The 20704-nt window shown below is 44.3% G+C and overlaps 1 protein-coding gene across 16 annotated transcripts in view; it reads right to left on the reverse strand.

The window, feature by feature from the left end:
- Positions 1-295: 295 nt before the first annotated feature.
- The window catches only part of PAK3 (p21 (RAC1) activated kinase 3), a 252325-nt gene continuing 231916 nt past the window's right edge, over positions 296-20704 (reverse strand). For all 16 annotated transcript variants that reach the window (XM_040468414.1, XM_040468412.1, XM_040468407.1 and 13 more), the window contains 3 exons: positions 20457-20653; positions 4305-4442; positions 296-892 (listed from right to left, as the gene is read on the reverse strand). In XM_040468414.1, coding sequence (XP_040324348.1) covers positions 803-892; positions 4305-4442; positions 20457-20653 — 425 coding nt within the window. In that variant the 3' untranslated portion in view covers positions 296-802. The remainder of the gene's footprint in view (positions 893-4304; positions 4443-20456; positions 20654-20704) is intronic.

Consider the following 20704-nt stretch of genomic DNA (forward strand, 5'->3'; position numbering starts at 1 on the left):
TTGCGCTTTATATTTAGAGATGCAGTTTTTAAAAGCCCTTCCTGAACACACATACTCCTCTCTGCTTTTGGAAACATGCCTTCAAAGAAACCTTTCCCAGTACAAATGCAGAAAAACAGGCACGCAAACCAAGCCACCACTATCGAAGAAGAATGAAAAATCGCAACTCTATTAGGGCATGGACTTCCACGTGGTCACACAGTATTTGCTCTGGGGTAATTTTTTTTTGTTTGTTTTGTTTTTGTTTTTTGTGGTTTTTTTGTGTTTTGTTTTGTTTTTGCTTTTCATTTTTTGCTTGCTTTAAAAAAAAAACGTTTTGACATCTTTTTTTTTTTTTTTTTTTCCTCTGGACACCTCATGACAGTGCAAGTGAAGAACGTCACATTTGGGTAAGGAGTTTTGAAGGAGGTTCGAATGCAAGAGGGACTACTCTCTAACTTAAAAACGAACACGACACTATGAAGAGGGAGTGTGCATCTTTGAGAAACCTTGTGTTCTTCAAAGCGAATGCACAAAACGAGGGGATTCACTACTGGCTCTTTCGCTTCACGGAAGAAGTGGCCACTTCACGGCCGCTTCGACATTGCTGCCCGGTTCGGGCTGCGATTCAGGCTTACAAATAAATTACATAATCTGAGGGAGTAGGAAAAAGGCTTATAAGAAGTTTCTAGTCATTGGAAAGTTAAAGAACCCCCACCCCCACCCCATTTGACTGTCTTTGCTTCCTCCCTCTTTCCTGCCGCAGAGTTTCACAGTTCAGTCTTACTCAGGAGGGAGATGGTGTGGGGTAAGGCTTGTAGTCCTAGCGGCTGCTGTTCTTAATTGCTTCCTTCGCAGCGATAATCAGAGGAGTCAGGCTGGAGAGAGGCTTGGCTAATTTTAAAAATGGATGCTGCAAAAGGGAAACAAACAAACAAACAAGAGGCATTACTGGTCTATTTCCCTCCCACAAGTATATTACTTTACATTCTCAAGCGGCCCTTTCTTCGTTCAAACGCACTTTGAGTGTCCAATGAAACACCATGAAAGCTAATGAAGTATCTTTATTTCATTACAGCTAGCACCAGTTTTTGTTCCTCAGATGTTCTGGTCATTCAGTGTCATGAAACGCTCCGGCAACTGACGGGCCGAGCCAGAAACTCAGAGGAGGGGGTCTCATAAAAAAAAAAAAAAAAAAAAAAATCTCACTGGGCTTGCAACAGTCTCGTTTTCTGATTTTCCCCAACTGATGCATTTATCTGGAGCAGCTCTCAGGTTGGAAGAAGTGACCTTGGTGGACCTTGACCCTGAAACTAGTGGCTTCTTATCTGCTAAACCACATCGCCGTGCCTCTATCATTCCTCTCTTGGCCCCTCTGCAGTACTTAATACAAATGAATATCCCTTCCTTCTTCGAAATGTTTTCCTCGTTGGCAGCCTGTGATGTTCTACCATCTTGGTTGTCTTCCATGTGTGTGCTCACTGACTCTTCCTCCTCTGTCTTCTTCCCTGCCTTCCCTCCCTTCTCTCACCTCCCACATACCAGAACTCAGCTTTCATCATGTTCTTTTTCTAACTCGATTCCTTTGAGAGCTCACTTTCTTTCATGGTTTTGACCTCTTATCAGCTTTATGGGGATGACTCCCAAAGCAATATGGAGTGACCTGACCTCTTTCTTGCAGACTGGTCCTACTTCTCCAATTGCCCACTGGGTATTTCCTTCCCAATGTCCTTCTGTCCCCTTGAATTCAACACTTAAAAACACATGTTAAGGTCCCCAAACAGGGTACGCTCGCGTGATGTAAGCCACAGAGGCTCTGGAATCAGCCCACCTAGGTTCAATGATCTCCTCTGCTTATTACAATGGTTAGATGAAGTAAGTGACAGTTCCTTTTAAGCTACATCAGAGGCAAAGAAATGCTAGCCAGTGTATTATCCTCCATCATTTTGCTTTTACTGAATGCTGCCACTGGTTCGATATTCTGAAGTCACTTTTGTCTTCTTCTGCCTTATGTTCTACATGCAATCAGCTACCGAGTACTTTTTTAAGGCCTTTCACAATTATCTCTCGCCTTCGTAGTTCAGGCCTAATCAACTTAATCCTGAACTATAAACCTTAGCTCCTCCTCCATCTTCCTGCCGCCATTTTTTTTTTCCTGTTGCTCATTCTTATTGCACACTACCAGATTCATCTTCCATACAAAGCTGTCACCATGTGACCCTCAGATGTGTTCAGCGTTTCCCCAATGGCTACAGCCCAAATTCTATAGACTGGTGTTCAAGGCGCTCTATGGTCCTCTCTCTTACAGCTTCCTGACTAGACTTCTTTACTTCAACTATATGCTTCATTTTCTGTTCCTTTCATTAAACCTTGTCTCCATGCCTTTGGTCACACTGTAATCCTTCCATCTGAAATCCCTTCCCCTGTTCACCTTGACTATTTAAAACTGCTCTGCTCTTCAAGACTCAGCAGAACTCCTTCCCGTTTGTCAGACACTTTCTGGTCCCCGTAACCTATAGAAGTTGTTCGCTAATCAACCACAGCATTTATTGTTTTAATAGCCACCTGGTTTCAATAAGTCTGTAAAAACACGTATGTATCACCCACTGCAGTTAAGCCTTGCAAACGGGAGGTGCTCAAAAAATATCAGTTGATGGGCAGAGACCTGACTTAGGCCACAAAGGCACACAAATACTTCAAGACCTGTGTCTCTTCTCAAGCATTCTAGTGGCGGGTGAATGCCATGCGTCTCTCTCTTTTCTAGCCTCTGAAATGGGCAATGAGAGGCTAGAGTCAGAAAACAATGTTCTGTGGACTTAAGGCAATACACAGGTTACTGCTAACGTGTAAGATGAAAAGATACAACACACAGACGGTTCAATTTAGACTCAAAATAGTTTTGTGTTACTCGTGTGACTGGCTCAGATAAAAGCGTTGTCTGGGAAGGAACTAACTAGATAACAGCCAATGATCCCGGTAACAGTAGAGCTGCGTTAAGAGAACCTGTCTCTTCACGTGTCCTTGGAACGTGTATCAGGATGTTCCTGATGTGGGTGGTGGAGGGTGTGAGGCGCCGTGGGTTAAATAGAGGGTCGGTGAAGGGCCATTGCAGATTTGACATGTGCGGCCCTAGGGCAGCCTGTGAAATGCTCACAGGTAGCAGAAAAGAGAAGGTGTAGCCTCTTTAAGAAACTAGTTTATCCCAGGTGTGATTTGGGTTGAGGTGGGATATATTTTCCCCGGGGTGTAGCTCTCTGTGTCTGCAGGGGGTTCAGAAGCAACGGGAATGCTTGTATTTCTTTTCTTTTCTTTCTTTCTTTCCTTCCTTCCTTCCTTCCTTCCTTCCTTCCTTCCTTCCTTCCGCCTAGAACAGACTTGGTCTGTGGTTAACACACAATATAACCAAGGGCCGCACCCTTTTGTTTAACTGGATTAAGTGTTCAAAGTCACAGAGAGAATAAGCAGTCACTGTTCTTCGACGTTACGGGGCTTGACACGTGTCCCCGAGGCCCAGTCCCCAGCGATGAAGTTATATGTGTAGTCGTGGGCATGTGTTCCTCCATCAATAGAAGTACGTCTTTTTCTCTAAACTGGTTTGTGGGTTTGTGTGGTGGAAAGTCTGACAATCCAGTCCTCAAATCCCAGTTCTGCCACTCGATGGCTGTGTCAGCCTCAATTTCTACATCTGTGACACGGGATAATAACACCTACCGTATGGAGTTGTTTTAAGAATTGAATGAGATAATGTATGCAAAGAATGTGGCAGGGAATTGGTACTAATGACCATCGGTTATGCTAATTCCCTGAGAGCCTTGAAAAGGGCAAGTGGTCACAGAGGCACTCATCACTGGATGGTACTCACCCAGGCAAGCAGGTGCCTGCCATTTGCCATCACCAGCCAAAGGGCTTTGACCAGTAAGGCATTAGAGTAGCGAGCGCCATGGAAACAACTGCACAGTTACGCAGAGAATTACCTCTGGCCAAGGGCACCTGCCTACAACATCCAGGGGCACCAGTCAAGCTTAGAACAAGACGGCAACCCCAGAGGTTCACAGTTTTCTTCTGTTCCTTGCAAAATAAGACCCCAGGAAGAACAAAAGAGATTTACAGATTAAAGTGCCAACTTCTCAGAAGAAAGGCAACGTGCCAATCAATCATGTATTAGATGCATGCCTCTGTTTCTGTGCCTGTGGTCTAAAACCAAATGGCTACGGCCCAACTCGAACTAGACATCTCTTGACACGGCTTCCCTTACTGTCACACATTGAGATGGAAAAGCTCAATGTAATGACTCTCTCTTTGTAATTGTCCTGTTTTATTTTCACCTGCAAAAGCTCCTTGGCAGATCCCCTCCTGTCCACATCCATCTCAAGACAGCGGTTTAAAAAGTCACGGAACACAGCCGACAGTCTCTCAGGATTCTGGAGCTCTGGAGTCCCATTAGTGGCTATCAGGTATAATGCCTACAGAGATTTAAAAAAGAAAAGAAAAGAAAAGAAAAAAACAGGAAGATCCATTCAGCACTGACAAATGAGGATCATGAGTTGGCACGGAAGGTACGAATCCAGCTTCTTAAAAATTCCATTTTAGAACACGACACTGACATGTATTTCAAAGTTTCTCTACCAGTTAGAAATCACTCCTCTCGGCAGTGACTGAGGTGACAGTGAGGGGCTCCACCCCCAAAAATTTGGAAATAAGGTTAAAAGGTTGTCCCTTGGAGAGTTAAGTCAGGAAAAATCCAGTTATAATGAATGTGTGATTAACCACCTAGGAAATGAAGCCAAGGGGTTGCCTGGGAAACCGTGACTCTAAAGACTTGGGGAACACGCACACACCCAATCACGTTGACCTGGGTACAACCTCCAGAAGGCACTGTTGTAAAAGTGACTGCAACTTGCTCAGTGTTTATCTTGTTTGAAGAATATTTGTGAGGGGCGCCTGAGTGGCTCGGTCGATTAAGCATCTGAGTCTTGGTTTCAGTTCAGGTCACGGTCTCCCAATTTCGTGAGTTTGAGTCCCGTGTCGGGCTCTGTGCTCACAGCATGGAGTCTGCTTGTGATTCTCTCTCTTTCCCTCTCTCTCTGCCCCTCCCTCGCTCGTGCTGTCTCTCTAAAAATAAATAAATAAACTTACAGAAAAAGAATATTTGTGAGCATCCCAGGGATGAACAGAGTACATTACAGAATTAGAGAAGCACAAAGAACCACAGAGATGGTAGGGCCTCGATGCAAAGTAACCGGTGAGACCCATGGACCCCAGTACTTTTGCAGGTGTATCCCTGTACATTTCAATTAGATTTCCTGTGAAAGTCTACGTCTAATAAGAGAAAATATGAGAAAACTTGGCATTAGTACTCCTGGAACCTGACGATTATGGATCCTAATGTAAAATAATCAGTCGCTAATATATTTCTGAGATCTTTGTTCTGTAAGGCCACCACCACTGAGAGGCGTCTACCGACTGACTCATGGTGTGCTGACAGAATCAAGGGCCTAGCCTTCAGGGAGAGAGCCGGACCCGGGTCCCTGATTAATTCACAAAGGTAAACCCATCTGTTGAAGGCTCATGACAGCCAAAAAACAAAAAAAAAAAAGGTGGTTGTTCCTCATGCTTCCTGTAAGCAAACAATTCTAGAACGCTAAGTATGTATCAGGTATTGTATTAGACACTGGATATCCAAAGATGAATATGAGAATGCCCTGCTTTCAAAGATCACACAATTTGGTAAGGGAGAGAGACATAAATAGCTACAATACAGTGAGACGAGAGCTAAAGGAGGGAGATAGCAAGTGTTGTGTAAATACAAGGAGGAAGCAGTTTACCCTAGAGCTCAGAGGAAGCTTCACAGTGGAGGTTGGCATCTGAACGGGGTTTTGAAGGATAAGTAGGAGTTTTCCTGCAGGTATTGCCACCAGGGTTATGTCTGCCTATGTGACCAACCCCCTAACTATTATGAAGACATGCTCCCTCCTGAACTTGCCTGGGCTTCGTGGCAAATAATTTCCCCCCTTATCTCTTTCTTCTTTGCCCACCATGGCTCCTAACATAATTAGAAGTATTTTTATAAAAGTCCTTTCCTGGGGACACCTGAATGGCTCAGTTGGTTAAGCGCCGACTTCCGCTCAGGTCATGATCTCCCGGTTTGTGAGTTCGAGCCCTGTGTTGGGCTCTGTGCTGAAAGCTCAGAGCCTGGGGCCTGCTTCAGATTCTGTGTCTCCCTCTCTCTCTGCCCCCCACCGCCCGATGGTGCTCTCTCTCTCTCTCTCTCAGCAATAAATAAACATTAAAAAGTTTTTTTTTTAAAAAGTCCTTTCCTGGACCAGTTTTCATCAGCTGGTAAAGACATCTCTCCTCCTGCCTAGAAACCTCCACAAGTGTACTTTAGAAAGGGTTAGGGGACGCCTTGGTGGCTCAGTCAGCTGAGCGTCTAACTCTTGACTTCAGCTCAGGTCATGATCTCATGGTTTATAGGATCAAGCCCTGAGTCAGGCCATGTACTGACAGCGCAGAGCCCGATTGGCAAACTCTCTCCCTGTCTTTCTGCCCCTCCCCTGCTTGTGCTCTCTGTCTCTCTCCCAAAATAAATAAACATTAAAAAGAGAATGGGTTAGGAGGGACTGTTTAATTCAATGGCTGTCAACCTACAGCATGCATCAGAATCACCTAAAAGGCTTGTTAAAACAGATTCCTAGGTCACCCCCGGAGTTTCTGAGTCCGTAAATCTGGAGGGGGGCCCAAAGAATTTGCATTCAAACAAGTTCCCTATAAATGCTGAAGCTGCTAGTTCCAGCACCACACTTTGAGAACTGGTTTAATCCACACGGGTAATTAAAGCAATGGGCTAAACTAGAAGGTCCCAGAAGTGCTTGCACATGGGAGTCACCCGGAGAGGTTTAAAAGATCCCCACGCCCAGTTCTCACCCCCAAACCAATTAAGTGAAAATCTTTGGGGGTGGAACAGGCATCGGGATTTTTTAAGCTCTCCAGGAGACTCCAATTTATAGCCAACACGGAGAATCACTAGCCAAGGACTCGTGGTCCCCTTAACCCAGAATCTCTGAATTGTAAGTTCACCGACACGAGAGCCACAGAATCCCACAGAGTGAGATTCCCTTACATGGTGATGACCGAGAATTAAAATGGCACAAGTTTCTATACAGTGCAATGAAACTTTTGCTTTCTCACTCAGTACATTAAAAAAACGCCACATGAAATACAACCCCCTCTAAACCCACACCTTGTTTCCCCTGACCCCTCCATCCTTTCTGATTTTCAATTCCTTCACTGATGAACAGCAAACGCAGAGGGGCAGCTATTGAGACTTCCGTGCCAAAATACAAGTCAGCTGCAAATCTAATCTTGACTAATAAAATAAAACAAAATAAAATAAAATAGTGTGAAAAAGGAATGTGTTTGTAAACTGCTTTTAGGAAATCAGCAACTGGGCTGAAGTCAAATGGTGCTTGATCACAGCAGATACATTACATGGAGTTCAAACAGGGTGTTTTAGTTCGCAGACGATTAGTGCTTCAAGCACCTGTCCTCACAAACAGTCTTTGTTCCCTTATTCAGAGAAAATTGCTTACCATGCACCTTACAATTTGCTGCCTCTTCCTAAAACTTTCTTATTTCCACTGGCCACAATTCCGCTACACTCACTGTCCTTTGCTTGCCTTTTTCTGCTCTGTGAGCCAAGCCAGGTCCTAAACACATGCCTACACACACACACACACACACACACACACACACACACACACACGCATGTACTTTTCTTCGTTTCCACCCTCCCTAGGTCCTCCTGCATGCTACATGGTTTCATTTCCCTACCTTTCTTTGACCACTGTGGCTCAATACAGTTTCCTCCACATAATCTCCTGCCTTACAAGTACACATACACTTCTGCCCAAATCCTTCTCACTTCTCTTTAGTCCATGCCTCATTACCTCAGGAAACATGTGCCCCTCTTTCTATTCATGAATTACAAAATGGCCTTCATCAGGGTTGTGCAGCATGAGTAGGGTTGGTGATACACCGGAGAAAGGGAGAAGAAAGTTCAGGAATCTGAAGGAGAATCAGAATAAGGAGCCAGTGCTATGAACTTCACCACACTTGGAAGAGAACGCACGTCCTCTTCCGAATTTCTACAAAAAGGAGGAACTCTGATATCTGTTGTGGGGAGTGGGGGTGGCGGTGGGACTGAAGGTTGGGGGTCTTGGTTGGTAGCCTTACACACCTTGGCCCCCAATCGAGGCATCAGATGCAAGGATGACTTTTACTCAAACACTAGATCATAAATATTGTTTGATGTTTTAAAAACTTCTTCCTAAATATCATTTTATTAAAAAATGTTTGATGTTACTTTTGAGAGAGAGAGAGAGAGAGAGAACGAGCGGGGGAAGGGCAGGGAGAGAGGGAGACACAGAATCCGAAGCAGGCTCCAGGCTGTCAACACAGAGCCCGACACAGGGCTCGAACCTGTGGACCACAAGATAATGACCTGTGCGGAAGTTAGAGGCTTAACCGACTGAGCTACCCGGGTGCCCCTATAAATATCATTTTAAAGACTGCACAGCAGTTCATGTGGGATGCACTCTGTTAATACTGCTGGCTTGATTTAAAAAATACACATAGTCAGGAAAAGGTTGAAAGGAAACACACCAATATGTTCTCTCTGGGTGGTAGGATTACTGGTGATTGAATTTTTCAAACATATTTTTCAACTTTCCAAATTTTCTACAAGAACACGACTGCTTTTCTTATTTACGAAACCATCCCAAACATTATGTAAAAAAAAAATTTCCAAAGCTGTGCCGTCCAAACTCACACAAAACTCCTCATGTATTTCTCTTTGTCTTCCTAGGATTAAACCTGCTTTTCATCAAGGGCTAACCCTTGAGGGAAACAAAAACCCAGACGTTTTTTTTTTCAACTATTGTTTTCGTTTTAATTGCAACAGTATTATATCCAACTAATTTCCATTGCAAAAATCCACACTTTCAGTTATATTATGGGCTAAACTGGCCTTTGTGGAATGGCCTGGGAACCTACTCACTACGCACAATGCTGCTTCTATGGGAAAATGTACTCTGAGTTCCAAATAATTAACTTAAAAATGAACTTTTGGAACACGTCCTGCGTGTAAGCTGGGTACTATCTTTGTAAAAAGAAAATTGCTACCCGCTGCTCTGCTAATGGGAGACAAATACAGTTGCAACCAATACAACAATCACAGCAAAAAGGGTTTTACTAACAAAGTCAAGTCTTTTTTTTCTTTTTTGTGTGTTAAAAATTTTTATTTATTTATTTTTTTTTTGAGAGAGAGACAGAGACAGAGTGCAGGTGGGGGAGGAACGGAGACAGAGAGAGAGACAACAGAATCCGAAGCAGACTCCAGCCTCCGACTTGTCTGCACAGAGTCCGATGTGGGGCTCGAACCCACAAACTGCGAGATCACGACCTGAGCTCAAGTCTGATGCCTAACCGACTGAGCCACCCAGGCGCCCCCTAACAAAGTCAAGTCTTACATGAAGAAAGATTGGGGAAAATAGATCGCGGCATGAGTGATCACAGTGTGGTTTTATCTTGAGCTAGTGAAAACTCAGAAAAAATGAGCTGGCTGTTAGAAAAAAACCTTTGTTGGCTCCTCCGTGGTCCACATATGTGGTTTTCAAACTGTACTCCCCAAAATAGTCCTCCAAAGAGGCGGGACAGGGAGATACATGTGAAGGCTCTAGGAGCCTGCACCCACACATATCTGTTTCAATGAGAGAAATATTTCTTTTTTCTCTATTTCTTTATGCTTCCAAGCAAGGTTTCATTTGAACCAAGGGCTCGCTACCGTCTTTTGAAAGCCACTGGTCCCCAGGATCCAGTAAGGATTCCTTAGCATGGCATAGATGGCATGGCATGATTGGGCCCCCGTGGTCTTTGTGGTCCTCAGTGTGTTCTCTTCTTACCCGAGAGCCCTTCTTCTCCCACCCCCACATACGTACACACACTGGCCAAAGCTCACATACCATTCAAGCCAGTCTGTTCACTGAACTCTGAATAAGAAATGCTCTTTAATATCTGCTTAAAATGCTAGCCCCGTTTCTCATAAGCGCCTGGGTGAACTTCCGCTTGCTGCTGAGGCTCTATTTCACATGGCATTTCGTCTTTCAAGCCTTCTCCCTCCCTCCCACACAGACCGGGTGATCAGCCACCTTGGTTTTCTGTGGACTGTTTTGGGTTTCAGTACCCTAGCAAACTGGGATAACTGGTTACCCTGCAGACAGAGTTAGCCTCAAACAGGTGCCCAGGAAATGCGTTCGTTGCCGAATAAAAGGAGAGCCAAAATGTATGAACACACCTAACTGTGCTGGGACTATAACAGGCTTGGATACACGAGGTATTAAAGCTCAGAACTTAAGTGAATCATTCAACATATGAGAAGATACACAGAGAATGACCAAAGCGCCTTTTCTGAGTCGCACAGGCCTGGCATGTGGTAACTTCTGATGGCCTGGTCCTCGGTGTGGGATGGAAAAAGATGGCCATAACATGGTAATCTGCTGCATGGGCAAAGCCAGACAGGAAAGGGAGAAGATGATGGTCTCTGGAACTTGAAACATAGTTCCGGAATGTAGTCTTCTCTGACTGAACAGCGAAGGCAGTCTTGATTAGTCTTTTGCTACATCATTATGCAAGGTCTGTTTGATTCCTCAGGTGGGGCAATGCAGGCCCTATGACCTACTGACCTTGTTTGTAAAGTTAGAAGGACAACCTCGGGGCATAAAACTGGTGGCTTCCTTCGTGGTGATCTTGATATACACGTTACCTAGAAGTTTCTGATGTTCTGGAATTCTCCATAATAACTCTAGGGGCGCCGGGGTGGCACAGTTGGTTAAGTGGCCGACTCTTGATTTCCGCTTGGGTCATTATCTTGCGGTTCATGGGTTCAGGCCCCACGTCGGGCTCTATGCTGACAGTGCAGAGCCTGCTTGGGATTCACTCTCTCTCTCTCTCTCTCTCTCTCTTCCTCTGTCCCTCCCCCACTTATGCTCTCTCAAAACAAATAAATAAACTTAAAAAAATTAAAAAAAATAATAACTCTAAAGTCTCTTGGCAATAACACACAAACATCACAGTTTTCACTGACTCCAACGTGCATCTAAAATTTTCCTAAGTACTCAGAGAAAACTACTCTACCCAGTTGAAGGAATAATTCAATTTACCTTATTGGCAATTTCCTCGGTTAAAAAAGATCAATGCAGTCATCTTAGAAGTTACCACATTTCTCCAAAGAGGCCCCAAAACAATCCATATGTACCCAATAAATTTTCATTAAGGCAGTTTCGCAACAGGACTAACCATTTAATTAAAAAGCTTCAGTTTGTGACTTCAGTTCATTATAACACTTTATAAAGTTTAGATTAAGATGTTAGAAAACAAACCAGGGGACTTACATGGCAATGTGTTAGTAACCATGAAAGGCTCCGGCACCGATATAAAGGCTCAATTTACAAAGACGATTGGGTGTGGTACAAACATTTCTTTCTAAGTTGACTATCTGGGACTCAAAACACATTTTCCCACGGAAATCGTGTTATACATGGTGAAAAGGCTCCCAACCTAGCCAATAAAAATCTATTTAACAAAACAATGTAACTGAACTCTAAGACCAAGAAGGCTATTCATCTGTGTCTCAATATCTCTATAAATACTATGTCCATGGAAAGTCTTAATAGCTAACTAACATTTATTCAGTGATTACTATTAGGTGACCTAATCCACCCAACAACCCACTGAGGTAGACTCGATTATGATCCCCCAGGGACAGATGAAGGAACTGAGGCCTGTGGGACTAATTTAGCTTGTCCAGTATCGCACAACTAGCAACGAGGAAGTCAATATTTGAATCGAGGGAGTGTGAGTCCAGAGTTCTTGCTCTTGACCACTGCAAATAACACCTCACACTGTTTGCAGTCTCTGAGGTAGGAATTCTCCTAGCAGAGGCACACAAGGGCTCCTCAAGAAATGAGGCACACTGGGGCGCCTGGGTGGCTCAGTGGGTTAAATGTCCGACTTTGGCTCAGGTCATGATCTCACGGTTCCTGAGGGTGGAGCAGGCATCAGGCTCTCTGCTATCAGCACAGAGCCTGCTTCAGATCCTCTGTCTCCCTCCTTCTCTGTCCTTCCCTCTTTCTCTCAAAAATAAATAAACATTTAAAAGGAATGAAGCACACTGAAAAGTTCGCCTTTACCTCTACAGAGGAAAATGGACACTCTTGAGGTCAATCGTTCGTTCTCCACTTGTTTGGAAATGGGGAACAAAGGTCACCAGTTAGAGGGTTTCACACTGTATTCTCCAGTGTCTATGTGTATGTTGAGAGTTTATAAGCAGCTCTGTACTCTGCAGTCTCCTGCTGTCCTGGTTCCTCCCTCATCTTAGGCTTTCCAACTACCTTTGAGTGTTTTATGAGAGTTATTTGGCAACGAGTGACTTGACACCTCATGGCTTAGTTTACTCATGACCTGGGATTTCAGAGGTCAAAGGCCAGAGTGTACTGCTACCTCTGATGTGTTTATGGATGTCATGAAAGGCCCTAATGTTTCTTTCTAAGAAGAAAACGAATGGGCCAAAATATGCAGTAAGAAATTACTGTAGTACACCTAACGTTTTCTTCCATACGTTGACTTATTTATCCCAACGGTCCAGCGTGATCGCTGAGTATGCAATGTGGTGTCATTCTGTTCCCTACTTGTCTTCCATAGTGGTTCTCATCTGTCACCACATCATGGGGCTGGGGGGGATGGTGCTTGTTTTTGTTTAATCCTTAAAAAGTCATTCAAAAGGAACCTATTACAGATCGATCCTCTTACAGGTTGATGGCAAAAAGTAATTAGGTACCACTGACTGATTAGGTGTTGGTCTAGTTTTAGAGTGTTCCTTTCGAGCATAAAGGACTGGCCACTGCTAGAAAATAAAGACCAGATGACTCCAACAATGGGTGTGCTCGTTCTAATCTCTCAGGATTAATAGTGCTTGTCAAGAAACACGGAGCAAGCTATGTGTGTTCACAATGAAACCCCAGGGCAGCCCAAGTGGCAACCCAGGATTGAGAACCAGAGGGGATCTGGAAGTGGGGATGAGGGTAGGCAGAGGCACGGAGAAGAGGCAAAACAAAATGGGACAGGAGGTGGAGGAGAAAAGCTGGGGGAAGCAGAAGGAGCAGATGATCACAGGGCAAGGACAGGGGCCAAATGACAATGGGGAGAGAAGGGTGGCTGATGGAACCCAGAGGAAGAGAAATGAAGATAGAAGCTAAAGAATCAGGGAGGCCAAAGGGACCCGATCCTCAGTCCCATTCTGCTACTGCCCTATCTCTCTGGTCTTCTCGCATACAATTTCTCAAAGCACTGCCTGTGGTTTTAGTGTATTGGCTTCTTCACCTCCCATTTTCGCTTCAACCTGCACCTGCTTTCTGGTTCTAAGGTGCCATTGAACACGACACATTTTTCATGTCTCATTTTAGAACATTAGAGGAGGTAGGGCACTAACTCCCTGATTCTTCTGGGCTTTTCACCCAAATTACTGTATTGGGTTCAAAACAGCCAACCACGGCATGATCTGTGAAACATGCATTATGTTGCTCACATCAATTGGTTGCGACCTCTCCTTTGTAAGCAGTCGGTCAGCTGACCAGCTCTGTACATGGTAGCATATGATTCTTCCCTTCATGCCCCAGAGTGCAGCCTATGGATCCCTATAGTAGCTCTATCACTGCAGTGTTGTTTCCCGGCTTCTCCCCAAGAGTCGTGTCAGAGCGGGCTGTGTGGCCCTACATGCAGCCTTCTTTCACTCCCAACATGGTCAAGTATCTTTGCTTGGTAGGAGAAGGGGGATCTTCCCTCTTTATGGGATACAGATTTAGTCAGGAGGTGATGAGAGAGACATCTTCGAGCTGCTTCCTGAAGGTCACTCCTCTGGAAGCAGTCCTAAAGACAACACACACCCAAACCATGGCTCTTCCAGCCGTCAGGGAAGGCTGTAGCCTACCTACAGTTCAAGAACACAGAATCTGAGTCAGAGACTCATGAGTTTCTCCTTTTCCTTAGGTACCACTCATGTGGAAGCCCAATACAGAAAAACAATTAAAGAGGACCTGTTCTGGTGGAATCAAGAGCCATGTGACCTCTCCCTTGGGCCCTTTAAGCCTAAGGAGCTCCGTAGAATTCTAGGGCCTTGTGAAGTCCCCTGGCAACCAATAATCTCATCAAGCTCCACTTCTTTGAAGTGACAAGAAGATGGAGGCCCAGGAAGAAGTAACCTGTGCAAGGTCATGGACTTCCTGACTGGCACACCTGGGAAGAGAATTCACTCTTCAATTCGCATAATGTAGACAGGTGGTAGAGACAATAGAAAGCTCTTTGTCTCATCCTCTCACATTTGTTGGCCCCTCGTGGAAGAAAGGTGATGATGAATTTTGCCATCTAAGCACTGGGACGATTTCTGACAGAAGGAGGAGGTGGAAGAGGAAGAGAGGGTGGAAGAGAATCAGAAGGAGAAGGAGAAGGAGAAGAGGGAGAGGGAGAGGGAGAGGGAGGAGGAGGAGGAGGAGAAAAAAGAGGAAGAGGAAGAGGAGGAGGAGGAAAAGTTAGGGAAGGAAGGAAGGAATTAAGGAAGGAGGCAGAAAGATCAGCTTGTTCCTGACAATGTTAGCACTTTGCCTCCCCCCAGCTACAGAGGTAAGACTGCCTTCATCAAGTTAAACCCTCTCTGCTGAGAAGCTCACGTAAGACATCTCAGAGCATCCTTTTATCAGGATGCAAAGAGTCTTCTAAAATGATGTCGCAACCGGGTGGACAAAGGTATGTTTCAAAATGGTGACAAAAGTTAGAAATCATCTTTCGTAGTCAAGAAAACCCAGATTTTCTCGGTGACGTTATGTTTCATCGGCAAAAACACAGACTGAAAACGCCACAGGATAAAACATGCCAGTGGGCATTTCACTAGGCAAAAGCCCATCAGCACACTCCGTGATTTGTCTGTTTAGGATGGGCTCTGATTTCGAGGGACTTAACTGCTTCGTTATGGGTCTGGTAGCCATTCGGGCAACAGGCATATGCATCCTTGGCTTATTCCCAAGTCATGCTTTAAGGACACCAAGGAATGATAAGGTGATATCAGGATAAAGGCCTATCCGTCTCGGCCAACAGTAAGTCCCCGGTCACTGCATTTTTGATCTTCCTTTCCCTCCTCTTTGCCTGGTCAGAGCCTCAGATTTTCGCGTGCTGTGGAATCAATTTCTTCTTTGGCTGTCTTCCGGGTCATAACTCACCAGTCTGAGCCGTCTGCTTCTGAATTACAATCTAAATGAGAGTTGCAGCTTTCCTATGGCTAGGTCCCATTTTCCTGTGCTAAATTCCTGACAACCAATGATTCTTAAGAGCTGTCTATCCTTTGACAGGCAGTATTTTTTTTTTTTTACTGATTAAAAAGAAACCCTGTTACCGTTCTATAATTATTTTAGTTGCAGTTGGTCCCAACTCGCCCCTCCTTTCAGGCACAGGTTTGCCTTCAGAGTAGGAGTGTCAACAAACCATCAGCAAACCTTGCTGTTCCACAGTGGTTTATGGAAAAAGAAGGGAATGCTCCCAGCTCTTCCTGAAATACATTCAAAACAATATTGACTGAGTGCTAGCAAAGTATGCTTGCTTCTCCGGCGCTCAGGAAGTTTATGTCTGACTTTAATTCCAAATGAGCACGCGCCATCAAAGCCAGACATTCCAATCCACAGCACAGGTTCCAGTGGTTGGAGGAGCTAGAAGCACGTTGGCCCCTAGTTGCTGTTTTTCAGTTGCTAGAGATTCTCTCCTGCTTAACTCTCTTCTCTAGACATCCAAGCCAACCAGAATTTCCCTAGTGCTGTAATAAAGGGTAAGGGTAACTGACATTAGTGCAGTGCTTTAGGTGAGGGGAAAGGGAGAACGGAGAGCCTTGTTGTCCTCGTAGGGTACGCAATAGGACCGATTTTTGATCCGTGCCCTCCCTTCTCTCTGGCCATCCGGGTCATGCACTCCTAATCGTGAGCAGTCAGACTGATAGCTTTATTATCACCGATAATAAATAATAAATAATGTACTCAGCTAACACGTCGTCATGATAAACTCTGTTTTTTGGGATCAGTAAAATTGAAAGAGAAATGGCGTATCATGGACGTCTATGCTGAGCTAAGGTCATTCCTTTTTCTAATAGTGCCACCGGACTGGGAAATCAGAAAATGCCATAAAGTGCAAAGGGATTTTTCAACAGGGCTCTGACAGAGTTACTCACGGTATTTTATTTTTTTAGGGGAAACGGAGAAATGTGCACAGAATAACAGTATGATCTTTTCTGGTTGAAGAATCATGCTCAAAGAGGGCTGGCGAAGAACTGTTTTCCAGTTCAGACAGGGTTCTATAAATCTCTGCCACAGAGCTTTGGATTCGGTTTAGTCCTTGCTGTGGGAACCCGACATCACTGGTTCTTAAAGCTCCTTAGGTGATTCCAGTGCACAACCACGGGGCAGATCCACTGGTATGGGGTCAGTGGTTCGCATCTTACATTATATACTGTTTTTAGCATTCAGACGTCCCTTATTAATACCAGTAACAGCCTTCCAAACATCCAATGCTTGCTACCGTGTCACAGACGCTTGAAGCAAGGGTAGAAAGACAACATTTAAAGTTCATTTCAACTAGGATAAAGGTTTGGAAAATCACATGTAAAAAAGGGATCTGCCCATGGTCCACTAGGGACCTCAACCGGATGTCACTGGGACATTTCACAAATACCAAATTCCATCAAAACTCACTGATAAGAACAGCCCAATTACATGTGAATGCAAAGTTCATACAGGGGTACTCTTTTGGGGCTGAGAAAAACAAGCAAAAGATCCGTTTTATGGAAATGATCGTCCCTCTTTATTTAGAAGCAGGTCACTGTGACCACAGGTTTTAGACCACATATCTCCAATTCACAAAAAAAGTTGGGGAGATGAGCAGAACACCAACACTGATTGGCATATCCACAGGCGAAGTTCGATTTTATCCCGTCGCTTTTGCAAACAGAAGAAACGAGGCACTTTATTACTGGAGACTGCACTAAAAATGTCCATGGGTCACAGAACAACATGTTCGAGGCCAATTATGCTGAGCGCAAAGACTTCAGGCAGTGGGGGACGGTAAGAAGCTTGTCTCCTTTCTGTCTCTGGAAGGGTACCAACCTCGTAACGTCAGTAAATAATTCTACGACCTTTAAAACTCATTTTATGAGCAAACTGGGTCAGTTAGTACGGAGTGAATTACATTCAAACAATTCCAACCACTTTATAACTAGGGGCGGGGGGAAGTAGCTGATTCCTTGCATCAGCGATATGTTAACTGGCAGCATTCACAAAGAGCTTGCTCGGTTGTAACCGACCCAATAGAGACACACGCACAAAACCACAACAAAAGGCAAGCAGCCCCCAAATGTACAGCCCCAGTCTTCACCTTGAACCTCTCCTGTGTTACCTGTTCATTGTAATTTTACTGAGCTCTGCAGAACCATCTACTTTTTGCGGGGACCGGAGTATAGCTACCGTGAAGGGGAAGTTTTTGCAGAAGTGGGGAATCCAATTTCCATTTATGAATGTGTAAAAAGCACTCTAAGGATCCTTTCTTTTTCCTTTCTGACTTTTCTATTTGTATAATAAATCTATCTCTCTAAGGAGCTTTAAGAACCAGTGATGTCAGGTTCCCACGCCAAGGACTAAACCAAATCCAAAGCTCTGTGGCAGAGCTTTACAGAACCCTGTCTAAACTGGAAAACAATATACATATACATGTATTTCCTACAATGAGCTAGACACTGTGCTAGGTGATTTGCATGCATTATTTTATTTAGTGTTCACGCTACCTCTGCCAGACAGGTATTACCCCCATTTTATGCAAAGGAAACAGGGTTACAAAGGTTTTAAGTGACTTGTTGAAAGTTATAGAGGTTCTAGGTTGTGGAGGCAGGGCACACCCAGATCCACCTGACTACACGGGCCAAAATTTTCACTATGATGTGCTACCCTCTACCACGCTGCTTCCTTCCACTTCTTTCCTTCTTTCCTCCTCAAAGCCCAAAGGGGTGGGTGGGTGGTAGTATGGGAAGGATTTCAAGGAAAGAAGGACTAATCTACCTCTCTTTCATACCTCTCCCAAAGCTCTGTAATTCTGCAATTCCCCACACATAGCCTGGTCACCAGGACCCAAGAAAATACAGGTTTCTTACAGGCTCATGGTATGTCTTTTCCTCTCCAATCTCTCTATGGTTTTGGAGACCACATTTTGCAAATCCCAAATAAGGGCATATATCCCAAGACCTTGTATTTTCTCTAAGCAAACACGAGGGCAACATATTTAAAATCAAAACTCAAAAAACACTTATGGCATCTAGCAGAGAGAGAGAGAGAGAGAGAGCACTGGCTCAATACGGACCTGTCGATTGATTGAGTCATTGGGGGTTGATCACACACGGAGAGTAATGAGCAAAGTTAGACTAAATCCTTATCAGTGGAATTCAACAGGGTGGTCTTTCTGACAAGTCTTTTTGTTATGGCCTTAATGTAGGCTTCCTGAACCTGGTGGCTTGTTAATCTGAAAGTACTTGTTTAGATACAAGGCTGTGGATTCTAAGAGACAAGCTGTTCATTATGAGTTCTAATCCTAGGCTGGAAGATGCCTATAAAGATTAAAACTTGTTTCCTTTTTTTCTAACAATTAACAGCCTAGCTAAAGAACGATCAATTGTAATTGGGGAACTGAGGAAGGTAATAAATGCATTACCGAGACCAGTTGCTTTACAGCACCATTTATTTAATCCTTAAATTTTGCAGGTTGTAAATTACTCATTAGAAGGCAGAAAGCAAAATAGCCGTAATCCGTTTAGTGCCTCCAAACTCCGAAGACTTAGTGGAGGAAATCCATGGAAACAAGAGGCCTGATGTGTTCTTTCACTGCTATTTCTTAATGGGCAAAGGTGGTTAAACAATAAGGATAAGCCCAAGTAATTATCCTGATGCGCTGGTCCATAGGTCAGGGGTGGGCTTGATTAAATTCATGGAGGGCTGACCCACAAACGGTGGGAAAATGCCCCTTCTTTTCCACTCAGCCCCGCAGGCAGCTAATCAATGTGCACATCTCACTTCCAGATTGTTTCATGAGACCAGAGCAATAGCCCGTAGCATTCATTAGGGCATTTGCTCCTATCTGTTGTTTTCTAATCAGTGCAGGGACTGGACAAGAGGCCAAGTGCCAGAGAGGAATTAGGAGGGGACGAGGAGGAGGCTGTCCCCCTCTCCATTCGCGGGAACACAGCTCCCAACTACAAAAGGTTCAATGTGAAAACAACTAGACAATTAGTTTGTACGTTGCTTTACATATCCAGAAAGCCACGTATATCTGGCTTGAAGATGGATTTTATCAGCTTAACATGTAGACGCCGAACCATTTGCCGAGGACAATTTGTTTATACCAAGGACCAAATTCGATTTGAGACTCAGTGGTAATGGTGTAAACAATACACAGGATGCCTTTGGCGCTGGCACCCTATTTGTGTTTTGAGGGTAGAATTTGAATGTGTGCGCATTTCCTTTTTCAAAAGCGGGATGCCCTTTAAATATGTAACACAGCTTCTGGCTCACCCTTAGCCTCTACACAACAAAATAGCTGCTGGCTCACTTCAGGGCTGAGCGGGCGTTTCGTTCCTGCTCCTTTGCCCTTTACTCTCGTGATCCATGGCTTATCTCTGAATAAAGATGGTGTTAGGCTGTGAAACGGAGCTTTTCTCTTTCCAGAGGTAACCAGACCACATGAGGACCAAACCTGCTTCTGCAGTAGCAAACTGAGTTACCCAACACAAACTATCTCCATTAATTTTCTACTAGACAGTCTAATTAAGTTTGTGCTTCCACCAGGCTGGCACGGCGTCTCTCTCGTGTTCCATTCGATACCCACCCAGCTGCGGCTGCTCAATAAATCATTACTGACAATGAGACAAAATCTAATTTAAAAATTATAGGTGTTCTGGAAATGCGTTTATTCACTTTGTTAACATGATTGTAAAACAAGTGTTTCCTAGATAGATCATTTAACCATGGCATGTGATAAAAAAATACTTTTCTTCCCACATCTCACTTTTTTTTTTTGAGCTATGCTTTTTTTTTTTAACAGTAGAAAGCAATACTGAAGAATTTTATAGACCCCTGCCATTAGAAATCCTGATATCAAAGCACCTGGAAAAACCGCGGAGACACCTTAAGAGATACTGACATGAGCTCACAGTAATTTTGCGAAGTAGAACTTGGAGCTTCTGTGTCACTCGTCTCAGGGAAGGGCCTGTTCTGGGCACTTTTGGTGGAGACAAGGAATGACATTTGGCCCCTTTCCTGTGGCTGAATTACCTATGTTTTCATTTTACTTACCCTGAGTGGATTTTCATTAAGGTAAGGGGGTTCACCTTCCACCATTTCGATTGCCATAATCCCCAGAGACCAGATATCAACTTTCGGACCGTAAGCTTTTCGAGTCACCACCTCAGGTGCCATCCAATAGGGAGTTCCCACCATAGTACTTCGTTTACTTTGCTCAGGGGTGATCTGGGCGCAGAACCCAAAATCAGCTGCAGAGAAGAAAAGTCCGTTAAAATCAAGTCAAATTCCTCTGGGGTGTT

This window comes from Herpailurus yagouaroundi, unplaced genomic scaffold (genome assembly GCF_014898765.1).
Source record: "Herpailurus yagouaroundi ecotype Mexico unplaced genomic scaffold, PumYag 67700, whole genome shotgun sequence".
NCBI classification, from domain to species: Eukaryota; Metazoa; Chordata; class Mammalia; order Carnivora; family Felidae; genus Herpailurus; species Herpailurus yagouaroundi.